Source organism: Sturnus vulgaris, chromosome 5, assembly GCF_052056855.1.
Source record: "Sturnus vulgaris isolate bStuVul1 chromosome 5, bStuVul1.hap1, whole genome shotgun sequence".
In the NCBI taxonomy this organism is placed as follows: Eukaryota; Metazoa; Chordata; class Aves; order Passeriformes; family Sturnidae; genus Sturnus; species Sturnus vulgaris.
Genome location: NC_142247.1, coordinates 13860141 through 13884254, shown reverse-complemented (window position 1 = coordinate 13884254; position 24114 = coordinate 13860141). Strand labels below are relative to the sequence as shown.

Genomic DNA, 24114 nt, shown 5'->3' with positions numbered 1-24114 from the left:
CATACTCACAGATCAATCCATCCATGTATGTTCAAGGCTTTTGACATTATTTAGGTTGAGGATTGCTATGAAATCTGTACTCAGATTTGGTCTTGCAGCATCAGTTTCTCACTGCTTCCCACCATCTGCTCACTAGAATTTATGTTGCTACTAATGCAAGGAATGCTGAGGAGCAAAGGAAGCTTTTCTTATCAGAGAAGATGTAACCAAATTTAAACTTGCTTATCCCATTCCCATTCAGTATGGGCCTCATTGCAAGTATACTTTGAATTGTCATCTCTATCATGCACAGCATTCATTCCCCTTATGCCACAGAAAGCAAATAGTGGCAAAAGGCAAGCTTTAATATCCCAAAACCCACCTGATGTTATCTGTTCCCTTTTTGGAACTCCTGCAGCTTTGAGAACATTTGTGTGCAGCTGAGCCAAAGAAAGGTAGCGGTGGGATTATTAGTGAAGAGAGCAGCTTAGGAGAAACATGAAAAGGGGACCAGTTCTTATTCTGATTCCCTTTTTTCCCATGCAGTTAAAAAGAGAGAATCATTTAAACATGCTTCTATCAAACTCCTTTCACTGGCCTCTTTTTCTCAGCTAAGTTACCAGCAGTTTCATTCATAAGATGATCTTGAAGGTTGTTTCACTGTCACTGGGATATAGTTAAAGTATTTTTAAAGGGTACCACTCAAGTGTAAAGACGCCTGGTAGGAAAAATAAGGCCCTTGCAGAAAAAGAGCAGCAGCCCATCAGATCTTGCTTTTTTAAACCATGCAGGTTCCCCCTTGGAAAGATTAATTACATTCAGGTTTGGAAGACAGCCTTGCTGTGGTTTTTTTCTCCTAGGATTAGAAAAGATAAAGGGCGTGATTAGTGTGCACAAAGCCTCTGATCAAACCAGCACTGAGGTTTGTGACAGGAGGTTCAAACACTTTATGGATCACTGGTGCTGACAGGTAGGTCACACAAGCCTTAAACAGATATTTAGCAAGAAGATGAATACGTGAGATCTCAAACATGCAGGACTCCTTTGCCTGGCCATAATAGGCTGTGAAGCATTAAAAAATGTTGGGTTTTTTTGTTTGTTTGTTGGGTTTTTTTTAAGATGCTCTACTAAAAAGGGAAAAGGGAAACTACTACCAGCTTGCATTAAATTTTGTCTTTTTTTTTTAAATTGAAATGAAATATGGCCAGGTCCTTGAAGCTGTTTAACTTCTTCTTTGAGAAATGAAGGCTATTCTTTTGGGATGTATGACCATGCTCTGCCCTCTCTAGGAAACTGTTGTAGTGAGCCAGTGGCTGTGAATGTTCTAATGACCAAGGTGCATATGAGATGCTCAATTGGAATAGAGATATATTCAAATTAAATTACAAAGGTCTCTTTACCGGGGAGCTTCAGAGACAATGGCTTTTCATGGGATATGTGTTCTCTCTCGGATGCACTACATCAGTGCAATGACTTGAAAATACAGTAATTATGTAAGTCTTGTTGAGTAAACTGTGTTTACTAGACCTCTTTAAACATTTTGAGATGTTGATATAATGGGAGGAAAATATTGCATCAGTGCCATTTATTATGAAAATTCAGAAGTTCTGGGCATGATTTTTAGTACCTTCTCAAGAGAAATTATCTGCAGCCTTACCCTTTGTAGTCACAGAATTCACTCATTTGGAGGTGTGAATGTCCTGTGCAGGGGACAAGCAGAGACCTTCCCTATCTAGCAGGATATTAAGACCTTGGCAGAAGTCTGATGAATGTCAGACACCTGGAGGGATCTATTCAATTTAGAAATGGGCTCAAGCCAAAAAATTCAGAACCCAGTCTCAGATCTGAACACTCCTGAGTTCGAGGATTTTTTTGCATGAAGTGTTTAAGCCACTCCATATAATTAATCAAATTGCATAATTTAGTCTAGGCATGGATTACAGGCACCCCTAAAATCCAATAGTATTATTTAGGGTTTTATTTAGATGGTCTGGAAAGATTTGATCCAGGATTTGACCTCTTTGTCATCAGTCTTAAAAGAAGTTGATTTATAAATGTAGGGACTTTTTTTTTTTCTACTCTCCTTCCCCATTTACTGTTTTTTTAGTTCTTTTTAAAGAAATGCAGAAGAAAAGGTGTTTGTAAGCAACTTCCCAAATTATTTTTTGCCATCCACAAGTTTAGAGCTGCCTGTTTGAATATTTCCCAGAAAGTATTGTTCTTATGTGACAACAGGTCAGAAAGACTCTGCATTAATTACACTAACATATGGTTATTAACAGATTCTAGCTCAGGGAGCAATACTTTACAATGTTATCTTCCACATAGTCAGATGTTAGCCATATTGTCAGTGCTGGCAGCTATTGTTTCACTCATTTACTTCACAGAGCTAATTACTCCCTAATAATAACTTTACCTTGGAGTTTTTCACTTGCTTGTGCCAGCAAACCTGTTCACACTACATATGCTAATTATTGGCACTTATTCATTATGTTAAGATAGCTTTAAGTTCAAGCTGTGCAGCCTGGCTTTCGGTATGGAGCCAGCTGGCTGCAAAGTTCCACCTTTTTTTTTTTCTTTTTTTCCCTCCCTTTCTTTTTTTTTTTTTTCTTCTTTTTTTTTTTTTTTTTCTTTTTTTTTAAACTAAAGTCATTAAAAGTTTTAATATGGGCCTATCTTGTTCTCTTTACAAGATTCAGCCATTCAGGAATTCAGGCTCATAGTTGGCTACTCATGGACAATTCCAAGTTTATAAGGAGCTCCTGGTTTTCTTTAACTATTTCTCAGGGCTTTCAGAGAAATGTTTCAGTGGAATATAAATTCATTCATAACTTGAACTATGAGGCCATTTACCAAAAAGGGCCATTAATTTTATTCCTTCCCTCACCCAGTTCTATCTCAATGTCTGTTACATCACTTGTTACATTTTTCGCCTGGAAGTCCCAGTGTCTGGTGGTTTTGGTTTCTTTCCTCTGTGTTTTTGGTGTCCAAGGGCCTAAAACGTCAATGAGCTTTGTATGGATGTATTCACTGATTTGCCCTGGGATCAACGTAAGTACAGCAAATCAGATCATTCAGATTTGCAGCCTAAACCAGACAATTTTCATGGGATTTGGTCTATTACATCTTTCCAGAATTCTCAATGATCCTTTTTCACACCCTAGAATAGAGCATATTTTCATAAAACCCAGAGAAATGTGGTGTCTTCTAAAGATAAAATACTGTCCTTGATTTGCATGAAGAATTTTATGAATACCAACTGAACATCTACAGGGGAATCAAAGACAATTGATGGCTGATCCTGGTTAATGTTGTATATAAAATATGGGATGCTAAAAAACAGACTGCTTCAGCTGTGACTCCTAAGGAGTCCTGTGTCACATCATCATCTAGTGTTTTTCCACTATGTGGTGAACTGGTCTGACATTTTGTGAAGTTCTTAAAGAAACTATTTTTATCTAAGATAAAAACATCCCATTCATTTTAGATCAGTAGAATGAGGAGACTGAAATCTTCCCTATGTAAGAATTCAGTCCACAGAGGAAAAAATTACCTATTTCTGCTTCCCTGTGAGCTAAGAATTTTCTAGTCTGTGAACTGTTCAGCTACCCTGACATTAGAACTAAAAGGGTTATTTTAAGCTGTGGTCTAGCTAATTTATTAGGAAAAAAGTGTGCAGAAAACTGTCATTTTGCCATCTTATCTTCTTGGTATGCACATTGCATGCATTAGGGTTTCTCTGCATGCTAGTTGCAGTATCAAAGAAAATGTGGATGAATTAAGTAAGATTATTTCATAAACAGAGAAGATTAAATCTCTCCTCTTCTGTACATGTGTACTTTCCTCCACTGTCAGTATGATCGGGTTTTGTGTACCTCAGTGAAGAATTTGGCTATAAAATATGAGAGAAAAAGCAGGACAACCAAAACTGAAAGGTAAGATTTAATTGAAATAAAAAATTGTTTCCTGCAACATCCCGCTTTACATTCTTAGAGTGTTAGATTAGATTCTGCTTCAGTACAATTGCAGTATTGTCAATAAAGACTTTGAATACAATTCTTAATAAAGCTGAAGTAAACAGACTTTTAGTTGAGCCATAATAGATGGCTCACCTATACGATTTACAGATCGTATTGACATGAAAGAAACTACTCATTATGTTTAGAGGAAGTTTGAATCAAACCTTTCAAACTGTGATACAACTTTCTTGGGAGCTGACCTTTTATGGGAGGCCAAGCTTAAATGCCAGATCTGATTTCACTGTGGAGATTTGGATTGAGACTTGGAACTTTGTGGCTTGGAGGTGTGTTAGAAGAGCCTGGTATCGCTGCTCAGGCAAGGGCTGAATTTTTACCTTGGTGGCCTTCTGCTTTCTTGATAGACTTAAAACATTATGAAAGTAGTTGTAACACCTAGCAACAAAATATTACAACTTTATCCAAAGAACTAAAGTGGGTCATGGCTGAAGAATCTGTACTGGGAAGCTGTTGGAGTATTACAGGGCTGTGCCTGGGAATCCTGGTTCTAAGAACAGTGGGAACAGGAACCTGAAGAGCCTCTGTAGGCAGTTAGACTGATCTTCAAGTTAGTTTTGCAGGATTAAGCTTGGTATTTCAGCAATGGTAAATGATAGCCATTAAGAAAAGACCTCCAGCAAAAATGCTGTGACAGAACTCTTAGGAACTTGTTTATTTTAGAGCTGTTTCCTCAAAGAAAAGTGAGAGAGAATACTTCTTTTTCTTTTAATAAAAACTTAATTTAATAAAAACTTTTTCCTCAGGTATTTGGCACTCCTTAAAATCTGCTGGAGCCTGACGGACTATTCGGATGTTCTTAATGCACCTGAGAGTTACTTCCCAAACATGCCTTTCCTTATGCTAGATCTTGCCAAGATCTTTTGTATAAACCTCGTTTGAAGTTTCTAGGACACAGTAACGTGGCATGAAGGAGCCCTAGAAGAATTTTCAAAATATGATTAACACCTCTTTCTAAATCCTGTATCACAAAAAGATCTTGGCCAAATTGCCTGTAATTCAGCTGCAAGTATGTTCTTTGACAGCTGACCACCTGTAAAGACTTTGGAGGATAAATGACCTCTCGAGAGATAGGAGGAACTAGTCAAAAAGTATCTAATCTAGGCATTTATCTGTGCTTTGAACCATGCACTCTGAATTCTTGAGTTTACAACAAAAAGCCAGTCTTACTTGTAGCTATGGGCTGCCTTTCTGTGTTCTTCATAACGCATGTGGGAAACCAGGAAACATGCACTGGACTGATGCACTCAGGAGGGTTTATTGGCTTGCTTAGGAGATGTGTTACTTGCCACTTGTGTGTTTTGCTTGATATCTTCAACTAATAGCAGTGAAATCTTTATGCCACCTTGTAGTGTAACATATTGTATAAAAGAAGCTTAATGTAAACAGCTGTTTAAATAGATTTTGGAGTGTTTTAGAAGAGTTATTGGGATACATTTTTGAGTCCCTCTACCATTAAACTTTTTTGTACCATAGTCAAATAAACTTACATAACTTATGTGGATTAGCTTTTCCATAAATAATGTTTTGATGGGAGTCTAATGTGTGGATTTGCCTCAAGGCTACATGCACGTGTTGTGGGCCACATTAGGAAGCTCTGAAAAGTCCAATTCTTTTAATAATCAGAGAATCATAGAATAGTCTGGGTTGGAAGTGACCTTAAAGATCATCTGGTTCCAACTTCCTGCCATGACACTTTCCACTATCCCAGGTTGCTCAGAGCCCCATCCCACCAGGCCTTGGACACTTCCATGGATGGGGCATCCACCGCATCTCTGGGCAACCTGTGCCAGGGTCTCACCAGCCTCACAGGGAAGTATTTCTTTCTAATATCTAATCTAAACCTACTCTCTGTCAGTCTGAAGCCAGTCACTACACACTCTTGTAAATAGCCATCTCCATCTTTCTGTCAGGATACTTTACACTTCCATTTTATCTCTTAGGGTTACAAAACAGATGGGCTCAAAAGTCCCTTTGGTGTAGGACTGAGTATGGGTAATATTACATGAGAAGTTGGGAAGGTAAAGGCATGTGTCTGTCGCTGGGCTGCAGAGAAAATACACTTCCAAGAGACTTGGGGTTGCACGATTCCATCCCCATTCAGACAGGAGAGCGTGTGCTGTGCAAGTGAAGCTGTCAGATATATGTGCTAAATGCTGTTTGTATTCTGAGTTGAATTTTCCCCTGGGTAGCATCATCTCTCCTCTGGTACATGCCTGCCTGCTTTGCATATGCGTGTGGACTCCTGTGCATGGGGCATCTGTTTCGTGGGTACGGTGTGTATAAATATATGTGTAAATATCAGTACATGTGCACATACACACACATTTACATTTTGAAATAAATAGCAGAAAGGAGGTTTAGAGATAGCTTCCCTCGTTTGCTTGTGTGATGTGTGAGACGTGTGCACACACATCTACTGGAGAAACGTGTGTGTTTATGTGTCTGTGTGGGCACAGATGATGCGTGTGTGGATACAGAAACAGGCAAACATGCATCACATTGTAATGCATTAGATGCACTTGAATCTGTAAGACTCACGATGACCTTTTATTAGAATATCAGCATAGACTTGTAAAAATCATTAACTTAGTTATTCTTGCAGATCTGACTACATATTGAGCATATTGAAATGTCTTGGAGACTTAATCCACTGGTTGCATCTGAGGCAAGTTAAATCCTTAGGAAAATCAAGGTATGCAGCTAGACTAGCCTGTGGCTGTGCTCTGCTGGTCCTTATCTAATATTCAGTTATTTCAAGCCAGGACAGACATTGTCATATCATTCTCTTGAACAGATGCTATTCCAGGACAGAGCCAAATCACTGCAGCTCTTGAAAAAGGCTTCTCAGCTAAACTTAAGGCATTGCAGTGCTTCTGACTGTAAAATAAAGGTATTAAAACCATTTGATTAACTGAAGATGTTTCTTCATGATTACTTAATGGCATGGTGGGAGTTTGAAGCTTGTCACTAATATTGCCATTTGTCTGTGAAATGCCTTGTAAGTGCTGCTTGGCACAGAGGTGACTAAGCAGCGTATTTTCGCCCGAGCCTGTGTGTCTCGACACATTGTTCAATTTGTTGCGTCAGGACATTCTGCCGTGGAGCCCTGGGGGACCCCATGAAAGGCATTTGCAGGCAGGAGCTTGAAATAAGCACAAGCTCAGCATAATTGTAGCCAAACGGTCCCACAGAAGGAGAGTCTGTGTGTGGAGCCGGAGCGTCCAGCTGTTCCGAGGAGGATTACCAGGGCTTTAATGGAGAGCACAGATGGAATCAGTACTATTGTCCAAAGTATTCTGGGACAGAGGCTAAAGTGTGAAGGATGATCAGCGGAGAGCTGATTGGAAAGGAAAAGGAAAAAAAAAAAAAAGAAGAAGAAAAAAGAGGAGGGGGAAATAAAATCCCCTTGTTCTCAAAAAAACGAAGGGGTTGATGCTGCCCAATGGTGAGGGTGAAGAGGAAATAGTTCCCAAAGCTTGCTTTCATGGTTAGCAGGCATTGTAAAGATGGCACAGGTCATGTGTTGTGTGCAGCTGTTTGGAGGTTCTTACAGAACTGTTAGAGATTTAGCAAGGCCCATTATTCAAGGCACCAAGGCAGTTTTACTGGATATGGACTACTGCAATTGTATAAGCTCTCCATTGTGTGAGTACTAACTTAGAGTGCTACCATAAGCCAGCCATACAATCCACGCTGCCCATTAATGAATGAGTCATCCTGATAAAAAGGCTCAGAGCACACAGCTCTGACTTTTAATCTTAAAGGAACCCAATGTGTTCAGAATGGGTCACACTTTAATGAACTCACTGGCAAAATATTTTAGGCTTGAACTACTAAAGTAATGCTTTTCTTTTTGGAGAAAAGTATTGAACCGAAAGACTGGGTAGTTTTTCATTTACCTTACCACACTCCTTAGATGTATCTTTACTTACTGATCTTTTATAAGATATTAAAGTGTTACTAATGTGCTTGTATAAACATTACAGGTTTCAAGGCCACTGGGTAAGCCAGCAATTTATGTCCTGAGCCATTTCTTTAGGAGGCGAGGAGCTTCATGATTGTTTTATTAAAAAGCATTTGGCTGCAGGAAGGCAGCTGGTTCTTTTTGTTAATGATGTCCATTCACAGATACAAACGTGTTGTATTGCATCTCTGTCTTTTTATCACCTTTCCTGCAAAGGATATGACAACAGTATTAGGAACTCTAACATAGTTGCAACATTTTGGAAAGGTATTTTTCTATAGAATTCTTACCTGCATGGCTTAGGTAACATCAAAAAAGAGAATCTATTCTCTGGTAGCAGTCCTCAGATAGCCTTTGGGAACATCCAAATGGAGAGACCCAAAAGCACTCCTCGGGTTCCCATACATGTCTTGTTAAAATATCCTCTAAACAGACCCTCTAAGGTCTGAAGCTTTGAGGGCTTCTAAACATACACAGCACCTGCTGGTGTGATCTGAACACTTTCTGTGTTTCTCCTCTTGTGTGTGCCCTGGATTAAACTCCTGAATGCTGAGCTCCAGCCTAAGGGGTCATGGCAGTCCAGAAATGAGGCAGAGCAGCACTGGCAGCACCCGAAAAGTGCCTGAAGCACGGTGGCAGGATTGTGAAAGGTTGAAAGGTGGTGGCTTCCTTTCACACATACAGCAGTTAATAAAGGTTACAGCAGTTCATAAAGTTAATAAAGTATTTTTTTTTTTTAGTGAAGTATTTGGTAAAAGCTTAAGAAATTGAAAGAACTGGATTGGGACCCCTGTGTCCTTAACACAATTCCCACTGTATACCCTACCTCATGTCTCCATGTCTGCTGGGCTTTAAGCAGAGCAAGATGTACTGTTCATGTCATAAATGGAGAAAAAATAGCTCAGTGTCCTGCTGATGAGGACATTTCAACCTGTATTCTGCTCCACAGATGCATTGTGCTTTTTTTTTTAAATTAAAGTTTGTTTTTTTCATTGTTTCTGCTGAGTGCCATCAGGGTCAATTTGTATTAGTGCGAGAATTCAACACAAAGTTCCTATAGGTCAAATTTTGCCCTTAAAATAATTATGATTATTACAAAGTCCCTTTTCTGAGCCGAATACTTCTTAAAAGCTAAAGGCATTTTTAAAAATCAATTATTACTTGGTGTTTTCATCATGTTTATGCTGGTTTCCTTTCTGATCTAACTATCAAATTAAGTTCATTGAGTCAGTTTTGTTTAATTAGTTTAATTTTACTTGTTCAGCAGCATTGCCAGAGTTGTACTTTTCAGATTCACAGCTCTGAATGAAAATATTCCCAGTGACTGGCAAGACAAAACAAAAAAACAAAAGTGGAAATGGAATTACTAAAATATTTATATTTGCTTGGGTAAAATGCTTCCAGAATTGAAGTTTGGAGCAGAAAATTTGTAAGGAAGCTGATAACTTGGCTTACTAACTTAAATCCGTTCTTGCTGAGGTCTCAGAACTTCTGTTCACTTTATTGTGAGTCAGGGCTACCACACAAAGCCTGCTAAGTGTTGGTCTTTCCAGAGAAACAGTACTAGGAATAAATCAGTTGATCAGAAAATTCCTTTTATTGCTAAAGAGGAATGGATGGCTTAAGAGTGGAACTTAAAAACAAAGCCTGAATGCCCGAGCTTTATCCTTAGAAGAGATGGATAATATCACTGCAGTAATTTTGGAGCTTTTTATGGTGCTCCCTTGCATCCTCTTCTCCCAGACACATCCCATCTACCTCTCTATGCAAATGCACAATTAAAAGCACTGGAAAGGTAAAGATGAATATGTCAGTATAGTGTATTGCTAATAATTTATTTTCATAATGGGGAGTATGTGGAAGCACCCCAAAGAGCAAAGAGATGCTGGAAAGTTATAATAGATAAGAATCTGCTCACTGCCTTTGTGTAGGACAATAGATTTTGTGAATATTCTGCTTCCTCTCCAGGCAGTGAGCTACTATGGTTAACCAAAATTGTTGAGTAATTGTTCTGTGGTTGAGAACAAAATGCTGAATTAAACTGTTCCCAGCACAATAATTGTGTGATTACAGCATTTATGTTGCTGGCCAAAAGAACAGTCATTAGGTTTGGAAGACTTACCAAAACCACAGTCAGAGGAAAAAAGATGCAAATCACATGTAAATTGTCCTCTAATACCTATAGTGGCTTAAAAATTGATCTAACAGTATGGTATGTGTATATTTAAAGGCAGTCAAGCCAGAAAAAGAAAGATTGTACATTCAAGAACTACTTCATACTAGGAAGAAAATACCCAAAGATTATTCATTTTCATTATGCTGTACTTTCCCCCCTCTAGTGAGATCCTGCTTTTCATACATTATGCATGTGTTGTGCTTTGTGAATGCTGTTCTGTTTTCCCCTTCTTCACACCCATCAGGAATTGTCTGGGATTGTAAGGCAGGTAGAGCTGCCACACCCAACCACACCTTGGTCCAAGCCCATTCAAACAGCAATATCAAGGGGAGGCAGGCAGCAAATGTTTATCTGATTGATACAATCCACCAGGAAAATTAAAATCTGATTTATGATGATAGGTGCCCTAGTGAGGTAGGCAGTTTTCTTCTCCATTGCATGGTCTGTATCTCCAAGTGCCAAGAAAACAATTGCATACAGTCTTTTTGTCTTTTTTTCTTTTCTTTTTATTTTTCTTATATTTTTAATAATAAAAAAGGTGGAGGAAGACAAGGAAGAACTGAAGGTGACAGCAAAGGAAAAAAAAAGATACGATTTTTTGGGCAATCAAAATATTTGTACCAGCATTTTAGTGTAGTAAAAATTTGACTAGCTGCTTACCTGGCTGTACACAGAAATCAGATGATGAGATGTCTAAATTGTATCACTCTATCTACTATTAATTTTGCTTTAACTGTATTGCTGTCATTAGATTGTAGGCACAAAATTAGAGACTGTCTTCAACCCTATTCAAAAAATATTCCCAAACAAAACTTGTGAATTAAATTTTTTATGAGGTTTTTGGTAACAAGGGTACAAAAAGCATCAGGATGTGAATGGAAGAGTGGTGACATGTCTGTTGAAATAGTATTTGTTCTGCAACTTGAATCTATTTTGCTTTTGAAATCAAACTTTTGATGGTAAACCTGAACTCTGTTGAGGAACAATTCCACTGGCAGAAGAGACAGTCAGAAACAAGTCTGAACAGCTGAGAGATTGAAAAGAGGTCCTTATTATGCATGTCCCTGGGCAGTAATTAGAGGCTATCCAATACTAAAGCTGTGTTTGCTGCAAGGATTTCTAATAACATGTGGTCAGAGTTTTCCTGGCCATTTGTTCATCATGCAGGGATTTTTAAGATCTTATAAAAAGCAATAAAACTCAATATAAATAGTAATAGTGATGATGATGATAATAACAATAATGATAATATATTGTCTTCAGAAAAGAATGACACTGAGTTGTTGTAACTACTTGTGCTCTGAAACTGATGTCACTGGAGACCACACTTATCCTGAAGCATGTATCTGATTCAATAATAATAATAAAACTGGGGGGAAAAGAGGGGTCATTCAAAGGGTTTAGTTAGTGGATTTTAGTCTAAGATTTTATGAACAGACCCAGTTCTGCAAGAGCCTACACTGGCCAAACCATGAAGGATATTTTTTCCCCTATAGTTCGTTAGATTGTATACAGCTTTATTAACTGTGTCCCTCAACCTTTTAATTTCACAAAGACCAAGAGGAGGTGATGACTTTTAGTGCAGACACTTCTTTTTTAGTCCTTGAAGTCTATTTCTTCGTCTCTTTTTCTAGATAGTATGATTTTAAGTGGATGACTTTGATAAGACTTTCTTGTTTTGTTTATAGCATTGCACTATTCAGCAGCCGAATGGGTTTTGAATTTCTGCCCACTACATGATATTAAATAACCCCTATTTCTTCCCCATCGCCTACACACTGAAATTGCTGTATTTTTTCTAATTAATGATATTCCATTTGTCAAAGAGATACTGATTGAAAAATACATCTTGAAACCTTAAGGGTTTGTTTGAAAGAATACCCTTAGCATTGTGTCAAAAATGAGATCATGGAACTGGCCATCATCTCTGTACCATCTTAAGTGCAGTGGTTTCCTAATTGGAGCTGTTCTCCCTGTTTCAGTTTAAGAATCTGGGGTTTTGGAACAGGAAAAAATACTACTGCAATTTATACATCAAAATTATTAGTTATTGATGTTTGAATATATTACGGAAAAATCAACATGGGGTAAAGGGGGAGGTTTAGCAGCTGGCCTTAGGACAGACGCCTCTAAATAACTTCAAATGACAAAAAATACTACTTTTTAAAGTGTATTGGCATCAGCCATGCTGTTTCCACCCATTTCCTGATCTTTTCAGGAAAATGCACTGAAGAAATCTTTTGTGAATAGGCTTACTCCCCAAAAGCTGCATTACGTCAATCTATACAGGAGTAAGAGACATGGTTAGAATAAATTTAGAAAACATTTAGAAACCATTTGGATATTATTTTAGAAAATTACTTAGAATGAATTACCTAAGCTGCATTCTCAACCTGAAAACTATTTTTGGCCAGTTTTATAGCTGAACATTTTATGGTCCTGTTTGCATCCTTTGCACAAAAACATTCACAGCAATACTTTGGTGTCAGGATGAGCCCAAAGGTGCCTTGAAAGCACTGAAAAGATAGCAAGGTGGGGCATTTCTCCTAGACAGACCTTACCTGTCAGAAAATAGCCAGGTTTCCTGCCTGTGATGGTGTGTAACACTAGAGTTTCTTTCCTATTCATTTACTTACTGATTTCCTTATTTTCTTACTTATTTCCTTATTCCTGAATCTATTGACTTGCGACATCCATAGAAGTTCTCAAAAAGTCATTTTTTGGATTATTCCTCTTCTTCTTCTCACCCTCTTTAAATCCCATACCAGTTCTGAGCCTTCCCACCCATTCCTACTTGTTCTTATAATCTAGCCACTGATTTATAATTTTAAGATTTGTAGAGTCAATCTTGAAAAAACCCAGTGCATCCTGCATCTTGATTCTACACTCCTCTCTTGACCGCTTGGACATCCTCAAAAAGAAACATCCTCTGTTAGCAAAACTGCCTGTTTGCTCTTCCTTGCTTCCTCTGCAGCAGTGCTTCCTATCAGACCTACTTTCTGAAGCTCTTTTGACAGAAAGCCATGATGCTGTTGCACAAAAACTTTGGATCCAGTAAAATGAGAGCATTGAGTCACCAAAGAAGTGACTCTGAAGAGAGCTGGGTTAGCACATACATGGCAAAACTCAGCTACTTCAGTCCTTTTAAACAGAGTGTAGAAAATCAGAAGGGAAAAGTACACAGATGACTTCTGAAAGACTGCTGTGAACAGTGACAAGGGAAGTATATTGCTTTGTAACCCTGATTCATTCTGGCATGTACAAATAAACCCATAGTTCATGATATTTTGAATAACTGAACAGATCTATCATAGATCAGCTAACTGTAGAAAAGAGTACATGTGCTGCTCGAGGAATTATCCTACATGCTGTCTTTAAAATCACATCAGGAAACCTCACACCTGTTTTCTTTTCCCTGACAAATGTTTCACTGGATAGCTTACTGCTGATGCCATCAGCACTAGTCCAGACCTCATTGGGAAAAGCATTAGCCAAGCATATGGAAACTCCTCCATCATACACTGCAAGGTAGCATCAGGCATTAATGGAAGTTCAGTTCCACTTTGAAGGAAGTGACTTTGCAGATTAACTCCTTCTCATGACAGTTGCACCTAGGAGCAGCTTACTGGTAGCCATCAGAAACACAAATAGAGAACAATGCAGCATATAAATCAGCAGTTTTGACAGCCAGAAGTTTGTGGCAGATTTCCCTGACAGTCCTGGTTTATTCTTCTAGGAAGGCTACTAACATTTAAACAAGGTGCTCAGGTGCTTTGGAGCTATGCCATGAGAAACAATGTTTGTGTGAATATTAAATAAGGTGAATTACGACAATTTGGCCAAAACTCTGCTCATCATGCCTCAAAAGCACATTTGCTAACTTCAGCCTCTTCGTGAAACAAGTAGCTCAATCAACCAAACAATGAATCTTTTTCTCTTATAAAAATGAAAAATTATTTTTAGTGTTGCTCTTGAGCTGGGATTAGAAAGGGTTCTTTTGAGAGTGCACTTCAGTCTTCCAGTGTAGCTGTTACCTGAATTACAGTCACTTACTCTGGATGTCCTGATTTTGCCAGAGAGCCCCACTCACTGGGGTATTGCACAGTCTGGAACAGCCATTCCTGGGTGAATTCTTAGGCTTTTGTCTTAAAACAGCTGCCTATTGGAATGAATTCCAGTTTATGTTCTTTTTATTTCTTTAGTTTGGCTGTTTGTCCAATACCTTTGTGGCAGAATTGCCCTGTAGGTAGCTTACATGCTAAGTTATACAAGCATGAGTGCTTGTTAAACCTGTCCCAATGCAAAAGTCATCTTACTGCTTTTCTGTCCTCTCTGTTTTTTCTATACTAAATCAAATATTTAAAAAATGTTTTGAAGTTCTTTATTTTAATTACAGAAATGAACAAGTAACACTGCCTTTTCCTTTGGAAGTGTCCAAGGGTTATTCCTTAATGTGAAAGGTCCTTTTGGCTTCTGTCCTGCAAAATGCTGCTGGATGTTTGTCTCTCAACATTGAATTTTGTTCTGTGGCATGAACTAAAGGAGGAAAGCCTTGGAAGGAAGTTACCAGCATGGAAACAGCTACTGTCTGTATTATTTGGCCGTTTAAGGCATTTTGCTGCACTTCAGTTTAAAAGGCTAAGTGTGTGTTAATTTACAGACTTTATGATGAGATGAATTTGAGATGCATGCTGGTAGTGACACCTGGGTTCTCTTGCAGGACTAAGCAAAGGTGGAAAGTTTTCAGCCTGAAAAGCCTTGCTTTTTTAAAATGAAAAATGCTTATGTATTTCCCTGAGATGCATTTCACTTTTCCTGAAAGCTTGTTCCTTGTGTTTTCAATGTGCCAAGTTGCATGCCTTTTAGAGATTGTCTCTATATCTCCATATTGCATCAAATTAATATTTTTTCCACATCATCACTCCAAATAAAACTAGTAGTGTTATAATTGGAAGGATATAGGTGATGGAGGTGTCTCCCTAAATCCCCTTGTTTATTCTCCTTAAAAGATGACCACTATGAGAGCATGTTTTCTGCCAACATTATCACTCTTTTCAAACAATTGTGAGAACAGTGAGAACTTCTGAGTGAACTGAGGTGTTTGGACAGGGTAGATTTTGGCAAGTACTGGTATGAATTGTGTAAGCCTCATACACAGCAAAGGGAAGAATAATATTGAGGGCCCAAGTGATCCACTGCATAAATGTTTACAGGCAGTGATTAGAAAGAAAAAATGCATCTCTACTTCATGCCATCCACCTTCTGCTTTGCATCCTGAACATTCAGTAAGCACCCCATAAAAAGGCACCTCAAACTCAGCAGGAAGAGGGATCATTCCATAACCTGGATAGGCAGGGCTTCCTGCTGTATAGGTTCAGGACATGCTTATGTCAATTTAGGGAAGTGATACAGAGAAGAGAAAGAGAAAAACATTTTCTTTTCTTATTTTAAACATCACTGAAAGGGAAAATAGCAGATTGTAGTTATATGGGGACATATATTTTTATTTCCCTTAAGATAGACATGGGGAGGGGGGTGAGGTAGAGAGAAAGAGGGCCAACACATGTGCTAATTAAAGAATCCAGTCCTTCAGCAGAGTGTGTGTCACTGAGAGCCAAGTGTTTCTGGAGGAAGGGGGACAAATGCAATTAAACATGTCATTTTTGAAGGACAGATTTGTGTTGCTGCATGTGAAATGTGCATTGCATTCTTTCCTAAACAGTAGAAGAGATGCTTAACTTATAAATAAGTCACAAGCAAGAAGATATTCATACAACAGTTTGAAGTTAATCAAATCATTCATGTGCATCCACCGTTCTAGGAATGTAAAATCTGAACTTATTTGAGGCAGCTGAGAATAATTGAAATGAAAATAAAAATTAGCCACACTTCTACATGAAGAAACCACGTAAGAGTCCATTTCAGTAAAGATGCTCGTGCAGCTCCTGAAGGACATCTTCTGAAAAGTTCAAGAGTAAAGTGCTGTTCAGAGTTTTGTCAGGTTGTAGAGAAGAGAGTGTTGATTTTAAGCAGCTATTCTTACCTACATTGAGTAATTCATTATCCATCAACAGTCTCACTTAAATGAATAGAATTGCTTCTGAAGAACTAGAGATGGGTGCATTAGCAGTATTTGCCCCTCAGTGGAAAATGTTATATGTATAGATGCTGAGAAATGCATTGAGATATTTACCTTGGAGAGAAGAAAACTTACATAAAAGTTGATGTAATAAATATGTAATGAGCAGCTGCAGAAATGAAGTTGGTGGAAGTGTATGAAGAGAAAATAGATAAAACTAATAGCAGCTGCTATTTTAGGGGCTTAGGTTTGCTGAAAGTATGGATTTATGTTAACTGAGAAATGGTATAATCCTTCTAGATTAAGCAAGAGTCATGTGCAAAGTCATGTGCTCTGAACTTTAAAGATTCTGTCTGGATGCAGGGGCATAAAGGACCAAAATAAGGTCATGCATGCTTCCCTGACTCTGGCATTCCCAAGCCACGAATGTCTAACTTTGCAATCTTAATGTTTCTTTAGACTATTTTCTCTGTGTAGCTATTTACATAGTGACCCAAAGCACACATGACTTTTTACAGAAAATAGAACTGTAGTTGTCAAGTGTTTGCAATCTAAATTTGTGGAAGTCACAGCAGGAGCTAGTAACAAACAGTAGGGGTAACTGTTAAAAACACACTGCTTGGTGCTTAGGTAGCTGTAACCATAGTATGTTCCTAAAAGTAGATAGGAGAGCAGAATTTAGGTGGAAATACTACAATTCTAATGAAGCTGAGAATCCTGGAAATATTAACTGTGACTATGTTGAATGTAATGTCTTTGTGTGGCTGGATTCGTTATGGTCAAGTCATAAAGGACATGCAAGATATGTGAAGATGCTGGCCCAGGTTTCAACAGCTTAAATTGGTTCCAACTTTGCCAACAAATTTCCTTTGATATGGTAAGCCATGTAGGGCCACATTTTTCAAAGGCACTGAAACAAATAAAGATACCCTGTGGCACTTTTCAAAATCAAAAATCTCTACAGGCAACTGTGGGTGCCTCAGTTTCTCACTTGGACAGTAGATTTACTATTAGTTGCTTGCCATGGTTCTCATACTGATTTTTGCATTGTTAAGTCCTTTAGGGGTGGTCTCTTTTTTGGATTTTCAGTGGCAACTATGAAGGTTTCCTAGTATTGTGTTTTGACACTGGCCAAACACCAGGCAGCCACAAAAGCCACTCACGCACCCTGCTCTGCCACAGCTGGACAGAAAAGAGAAAAAAATTAATGAAGGGTTCATGAGTTGAGATAAGGACTGGAAGAAAACAGTCCAAGGGCAAAACAGCTTGGCTTAGAGATGCAACGTGAGTTTATTACTAACAGAATCAGAGGAGGATAATGAGAAGTAAAATAAGCCCTTAAAAACCCCTCTTCTTCCCCAGCCCCTCTCTCCTTCCCACCGACAGCACAGGGGACAGGGCGTGGGGGTTTTGGTCAGTTCATCACCGAGATTTTCTTGCACTGCTCAGGGACAGGAGTCATTCCCCTGTGAGACCATGGGGTCCCTTCCACAGGAGACAATTCTCCATGAGCATCTCCAGCGTGATTCCACTCTCATGAGCAGCAGTGCTCCCAAAACTGCTGCAACGTGAATCCCTCCCATGGGCAAACAATCCTCCCAAAACTGCTGCAGTGTGGGTCTCCCTTCCCACGGGGTGCAGTCCAACAAGGACAGGCTGCTCCAGCCTGGAAGCAGAGCCCTCTCTCCACTGGGTCCCACTGGATCACAGCCTCCTCCAGCATCCACACCTGCTCTGGTGTGGGCACCTCTGCCACGGCTGTGGGGGGATCTCTGCATCCCCCATGGATCCCCATGGGCTGTGGGGGGATCTCTGCATCCCCCATGGATCCCACGGGCTGTGGGGGGATCTCTGCATCCCTCATGGATCCCATGGGCTGTGGGTGGATCTCTGCATCCCCCATGGATCCCATGGGCTGTGGGGGGATCTCTGCATCCCCCATGGATCCCACGGGCTGTGGGGGGATCTCTGCATCCCCCATGGATCCCCAGGGGCTGTGGGTGGATCTCTGCATCCCCCATGGATCCCATGGGCTGCAGGGCACAGCTGCTTCCCCATGGTCTCACCACAGCCTGCAGAGCAATCTCAGCTCTGGCCCCTGGAGCACCTCCTGCCCCTCCTCTGCACTGACCTTGGTGTCCCCAGGTTGTTTCCTTCACATGTTCTCTCCTCCTCCTCCTCTTCTGTGACCGAAATGAAAACTGCCCCACTATCTTTGTTTTGATTTTCTTTTAAAACCTGTTATTACAGAGGCATTACCATCCTCTCTAACTGGCCCAGCCTTGGCCAGCAGCATGTCCATCCTCAGAGCCATCAGGGATTGGCTTTGCCAGACACGGTGGAAGCTCCCAGCAGCTTCTCACAGAAGCCACCCCTGTGGCCCCCCTGCTGCCAAAAGCCAGGCCAGGCAAAACCAACACACTTGGGTTTGGTTTTGGCTCTAGGTTACATTTGGTTGGAGTTTCTCATGTTCTTAAAACACATTGTCATTAGAGAGGATGATTTACTGTCCTCATTGTGAATGAAAGAACCTTGACTTCATTTGACTGAAATCTTATGCATCTGCTTCCTTAAGGGGTGATATTTTTCTCAAAATAAATGGCTAGTGGTGCTTGTTTCGTGGGCTTACCTGTTGATTCAAATAACTTGTTGGAGATATAAAAGTACAAATTCCTTGACTACAGAATTGATTGCATAGAATGTTTTGGCTCTCTTGACATTTGGTCCTTTTCTTTGTTATTTTATGTGTGTTATGAGCCTTTTCTGTGCATACCGTACCCATGCAGTTTTTCATGCAGTACAAGAATATTCTAGTTAATGTGATATTCAGATTAAAAGGGAAATCAAGGAACAGTGTGATCAGTTTACACAGTGGCAACAGTATGAAAAAACAAGGCCTTGGAAGATTGTATGTGTATCATTCAGACTAAGATCATAAGGTAGATAAGAAGTTACAAGGTAAATTTGTAGCTCATTAAATCCATTGAGAATTTGGTGAGGATTTAAAATAAAGTTTTCTCCTTTAGGATATTACTACTGAGAAGAGGTCATCACTTAGAGAGGCTGGCCAGTGGAGAATCTTGCCAGCTGTATGAATTATTAGATTGTTGAAGTGGTATTTCTTTTTATGGACATATGTCAATTAGCAGAACAAATCGAAGGGCCTGGAAAATAGCTCTGATTTGCAGTCCATTATATTCAATTTAGAAATACAGTATCAAGAAATTACAATCCAGAAAATATTGGAAGGTATGTAAGCTATATAATAAAAATCATTTGAGAGATTTAACTGATCTAGTAATACCTTGAAAAGAAAAAATAAAAAAGGAAAACATCTTAGATGTAAAACTCAGAAGGAGGGCCTGTATTCAATGCCACTTGAAACAGTTGTATCCTAGCAATTCCAGTTAATAATAATAATAAACATAACGAGTTAAGATGTAGTAGTTAAATGAGCCATAAAAATGAAGAGTCCATAATTTGTATGATATTGTGTCAGGTAATTGGATTAAAATAAACTAATGTTTGCATTTATTTGTGTTTAGGAGAAAATGAAGTGTAGCTGAGTGCTGCTACATACATTCCATCCTGGAATGAAAATCGCATTGTTTTGACTGTGTTATTTCTATATCCATGCAAACCATCCTCATCACTCTATAGTTTTTACCTCCTTAATGCAAATAGGGTTGTGACATTTGAAATTAGGGGCTATAAGGCCCCTTAGAGAGTTAGAGAGGAGCAGCAATTTGAAAAAAAATGAAATGCAGCAGTCAGATTTAGGAAGAAAGGGCATTTTCCTGGTAAATGTTTTCCTAAATGGGAATTTTTCAGTGTGGTGTTTTGCTCATGTGTTTGGCAGTCACTTGGAATCAAGTGCAGACTTAAGCTACATTGTGGGCTTGGCAATGACAATTTGTGTGTGTGTGGTGCTTTAGTTATATTAGCCCTGGAGGCAGAGTTAACACTTGCAGTGGGACAAGAGTATTTGCAGTCATCAGAGAACTTTGCAGTCAGCTTCAATAACATCACTCCATTTTTTTCACTTTTTTTTAACATTTTTTTTGGCAGCAAAACACTTAGTAGAACCATCTGTCTTTCTATTAGTGTTTTTGAGTCCTGTTTTGAAGCTTCTTCGCTTGGCAAAGTCACTTTCATCCTTGGAAACCATTTAAAAAAAAAGTTCTGTGGCTTTTTGCCGAAGAAGAGTACTATGCAAAAATTCCGCATGGCTGTTCATTTTTGTTCTAAAAGAATACAGTTACTTTGTCTTTGTCTTAAAGCAAACCACAAAACCTCAAACAAAACAAACAAAAAATAAACACGTGAAGAAAAGGCAGGTGTTGGACAGCTCTAGGATAACTGCGTGGGGATAGAGAACAAATCAAATTTTATATATTTTTTCTCCCATAATTCAGTTGAAAATATGTGTGCCTTCTAATTAACAGGATCAGAATAGAAAGAAAAAATATTGAAGTAACAAAAACTGGATCAAGCTAGTTCAGTGAGTGGAGCTACATCTACTCTATCTTCAGCCCCAATCTTAATCTCCCATGGCAAGAATTTCTGTCAGCAGTGCTCTTGAACTCCATCCTTGAAAATTGTTTCAGATTATAAAGATGCAGTCAGCACACACAGGGGTGTTGACAGCTCCCGGCATAAATTAAAAAGGGATGGTAATCCCAAATTTTGTATCACTGTTATGCTTGGTAACGGTGTTGGGTGAACCAAGACATGGCTTGGATTTTAAGGAAATTAGATTAAAATAAAATTTAAGTGCAAATGGTGTAGTCTGAACAGTGGCATCCAAAGACTGGTGCAGGTTTTCTTTTGCCAGTTCTACTGTCCAGGCAGAAACATGTACTTGCCCCCTTCAGCATAGAAGGTGGTCTATTGATACTCTATTTTCTGAGCTACTTAAGGCTACAGACCACAAAATAAATTGTAGTTTTGGAAAACTTATCTATCTCCAATGCCTCAGCTTTACAGCACCATTAAAAATCTAGATGAGCTCTCTCAAAAACTGAGCCAGTCTATTTTTACTGGCAGATCTGGTCAATACAGTGGGGCTTTTAAATTGAAGCTAGTCATTTAGCATTTTAATCCAGCAAACTTTGTGTTTGTCATCTGTGTGATATACAGAGACAACTTCCATTTCTAGCAATTAAAAGCTATTAACGGAACTGGGTAAAAGCAACAGCAGTAGATGTTGTGCCATGGCCCAGTTCCAGCTTTGATGACTAACTTCTGCATGTCTTAAGTCCCCTGCAGTATCCACTTACAATATAATATTTTCCACTTCCTGACTTGCCTGGTTGTGTAGAGTTGCTGTGCAAAGCTGAACGCCTAACACTTCAGACATAGCTGTTTTATTTGTGAATAAAATGTCTCAGCCTTTTTTCTGACCATCCCAGAGACTTTTTATCTTTTCACATGTACAAATAACTGCACGTGTATGAGCAGAAAAATAGTACTGGCTGTGCTGTGTGCTACTTATGCACTTATTTTTCCTTCTGAAGAGGCGTCTTTGTGTTTGGGCTTAGTCAGGGTGAAAGCTACTGTCTGAGACAGATACTGCTACACAGTTCAATAAAAGAGAAGAACATACCCCCTTACAGTCAGAGATAAGTCAGTTATCATGAACAGTGGGGGGAATAATTAAGTGGGATATAGATATGCGTTAGTGAAATATTTCAGTTTATTTTGGATTAATGTAATTCGTATGAAGGGCTTGGTAATGAGGATGAAGCTCAACAGTTGATGCTGCTGGAACACCCCAATATGAAGAGGTGTATTCAAATCAGACCTCTCAGATCAGAAGTGAAAGAAAGCATATTGTCCCCCCCCAAAAAAAATTCTGTGTTTGATTTTCCCTCTCCTGTTCAGCAGGTCCAGGGTCAGCTGCCTCCATTAATGATTCCCGTATTCCCTCCAGACCAGCGAACCCTAGCAGCAGCTGCACAGCAAGGATTCCTTCTTCCTCCTGGTTTCAGCTACAAGGCGGGATGCAGTAAGTCCTGTAGATTTTTTTAGCTGGAAGTGGGTGTAGGGCACAATTTCATGCCAGTCTGTATAAAAATGACACCCCATCGATGGACAAAGCCATTAACTTGCAGAGATGAATGTAAAACAGAGGATTAGTTGTTACAGTATGAGAAAAGCTTGTCAGAGATGAAGAATGTGTTTCAACATAGCAGCCAAACATCTCACACAAGAGGTAGGTTTGTGCACCTTCCCTCTGACAGGTCTTTCTGACAAGTGAACACACTCAGGACCACAAACTTGCATCTGAAGAGAAACTATTTGAAACTTCCCAGTAAATTTCAACACTGTTGTAAGAAAACATGTTTTTTCCTGAAGCAGACTGCTTGCTATTTGTGAACTGAGGGCCTATTCTAGTCTCTTTCTTCACACAGAACTCACATTAATCTCAACGGAGGTTCTGCACAGAGATCAAAGATAGCATATGCCTTTCAATTTGATGGACTAACACAAACTCTGAGGATATTTGTGAGAGCCTAACACTAAAAAATATAGCATCTACTTTTTTAATCTCTGAAAGATTTGTATTGTTCTCTACACTCCACAGATTTTTTTGAAATTTTGTTTAAGCCTTCTATAGGATTTCATGTTCCTGTCAACACAATGAGAATAAATACAAGTTAAGAAATAATGAACTTTATTTCCATGAATAAACTTAGCTAGAGCGTGAATTTCATAGATTTGTTTTCATGCACTTGTATAACTCTTCTGCCAACAGTTTTCTACTGAGTTATCCAGGACTTGCTTGTTCTACCCTTCTCTGTCTCTGGTATGGGTGTTTGTTATGTCCATGTCACTGTATGCATCTGTGTCATTGACTAACTCATTAATTCATCAGTTGGTTTGAGTTACTCAGAACTTGCCACTGCTGCATTTTTGTAAACTTACAACATACAAAGATTTCTTTAGCTAAGCTGGCTTAGCCCACAATTTCAGATTTCTTTCAGCTTCTGAACATCATGGACACAGTACTTGAGCACTAACTCAGTTTCTTTGGCCACTAACACCTTTTCCTGATATTTTATAGAATGGGACCACTATTGAAAAGTACTGTTCCAAACACTTCATATCCCTCAGCAGCTGCAGTGCCAAAACATTGTCTCATTCAGTTCTTCCAGTGATTTCACACTCAGTCTCTCTTGACTGGGAGAAGTAGTGATTCACATTACAGAATGTGTAACTGTAAGTCACACTGAATATGAATGCTACCATAACTGTAGGCCTGGAAAAGGTCAGGAAAGCACACCATTAGACATATGTTATATTAGTTCCATATTAATGAAGTCCAGTTTGGATAGAAGGAGTTGAGGTGTTTTTTTCCCTTCTTTGTACTACATGCACATTAACTCCGTGATAGTTCTGTAGTTCCTCACATCTATGAAATAGATACAACATTATGTGTTTGTGTAACCTTGAAAATTAAAAGGCAAAAAGAGCAAAGTTTCTGCTGCTTCTGGCAGTAAGGCTTGGAATTAACGGTATGCCAAGATGTAGGACTGAGCAGAAGACAGTGGAAAAAGACAGCTCTGTGTTTGGTGATTGCCTGGCATGTTTGGCTGAATTTGACTGAGAAGCTGAGGGGAAGTCCAAAGGGTTTGTTTCTTTCACTCATCATCTAGTGTAAACAAAAACTCGCATACACATTTAGCTACACCTAGAAAGCTTCACCTAGCTGCCTTCCAACAATAATATGTTCACATCAAGTGATGTTTTTGACAAACCATTAAAACATATTTCTCCCATTTTTTTGCTTTCCCTACTGTGTATCAGTGCACTTGACAAAGACTGTAAACCAGAAAGCTTTGGTAAAATTTTGTTAAGCGCCTGAGTGATTTGGGAG

At 39.1% G+C, this 24114-nt stretch overlaps 1 protein-coding gene across 20 annotated transcripts in view; it reads left to right on the top strand.

Annotated features, from left to right (window-relative positions):
- SOX5 (SRY-box transcription factor 5) overlaps positions 1-24114 on the top strand; it is a 614147-nt gene that overhangs the window by 493196 nt on the left and 96837 nt on the right. For 14 of the 20 annotated variants that reach the window (XM_088164910.1, XM_088164914.1, XM_088164912.1 and 11 more), the window contains one exon: positions 22119-22242. In XM_088164910.1, coding sequence (XP_088021036.1) covers positions 22119-22242 — 124 coding nt within the window. The remainder of the gene's footprint in view (positions 1-22118; positions 22243-24114) is intronic. The other 6 variants (XM_088164917.1, XM_088164916.1, XM_088164921.1 and 3 more) reach the window with 1 other exon arrangement.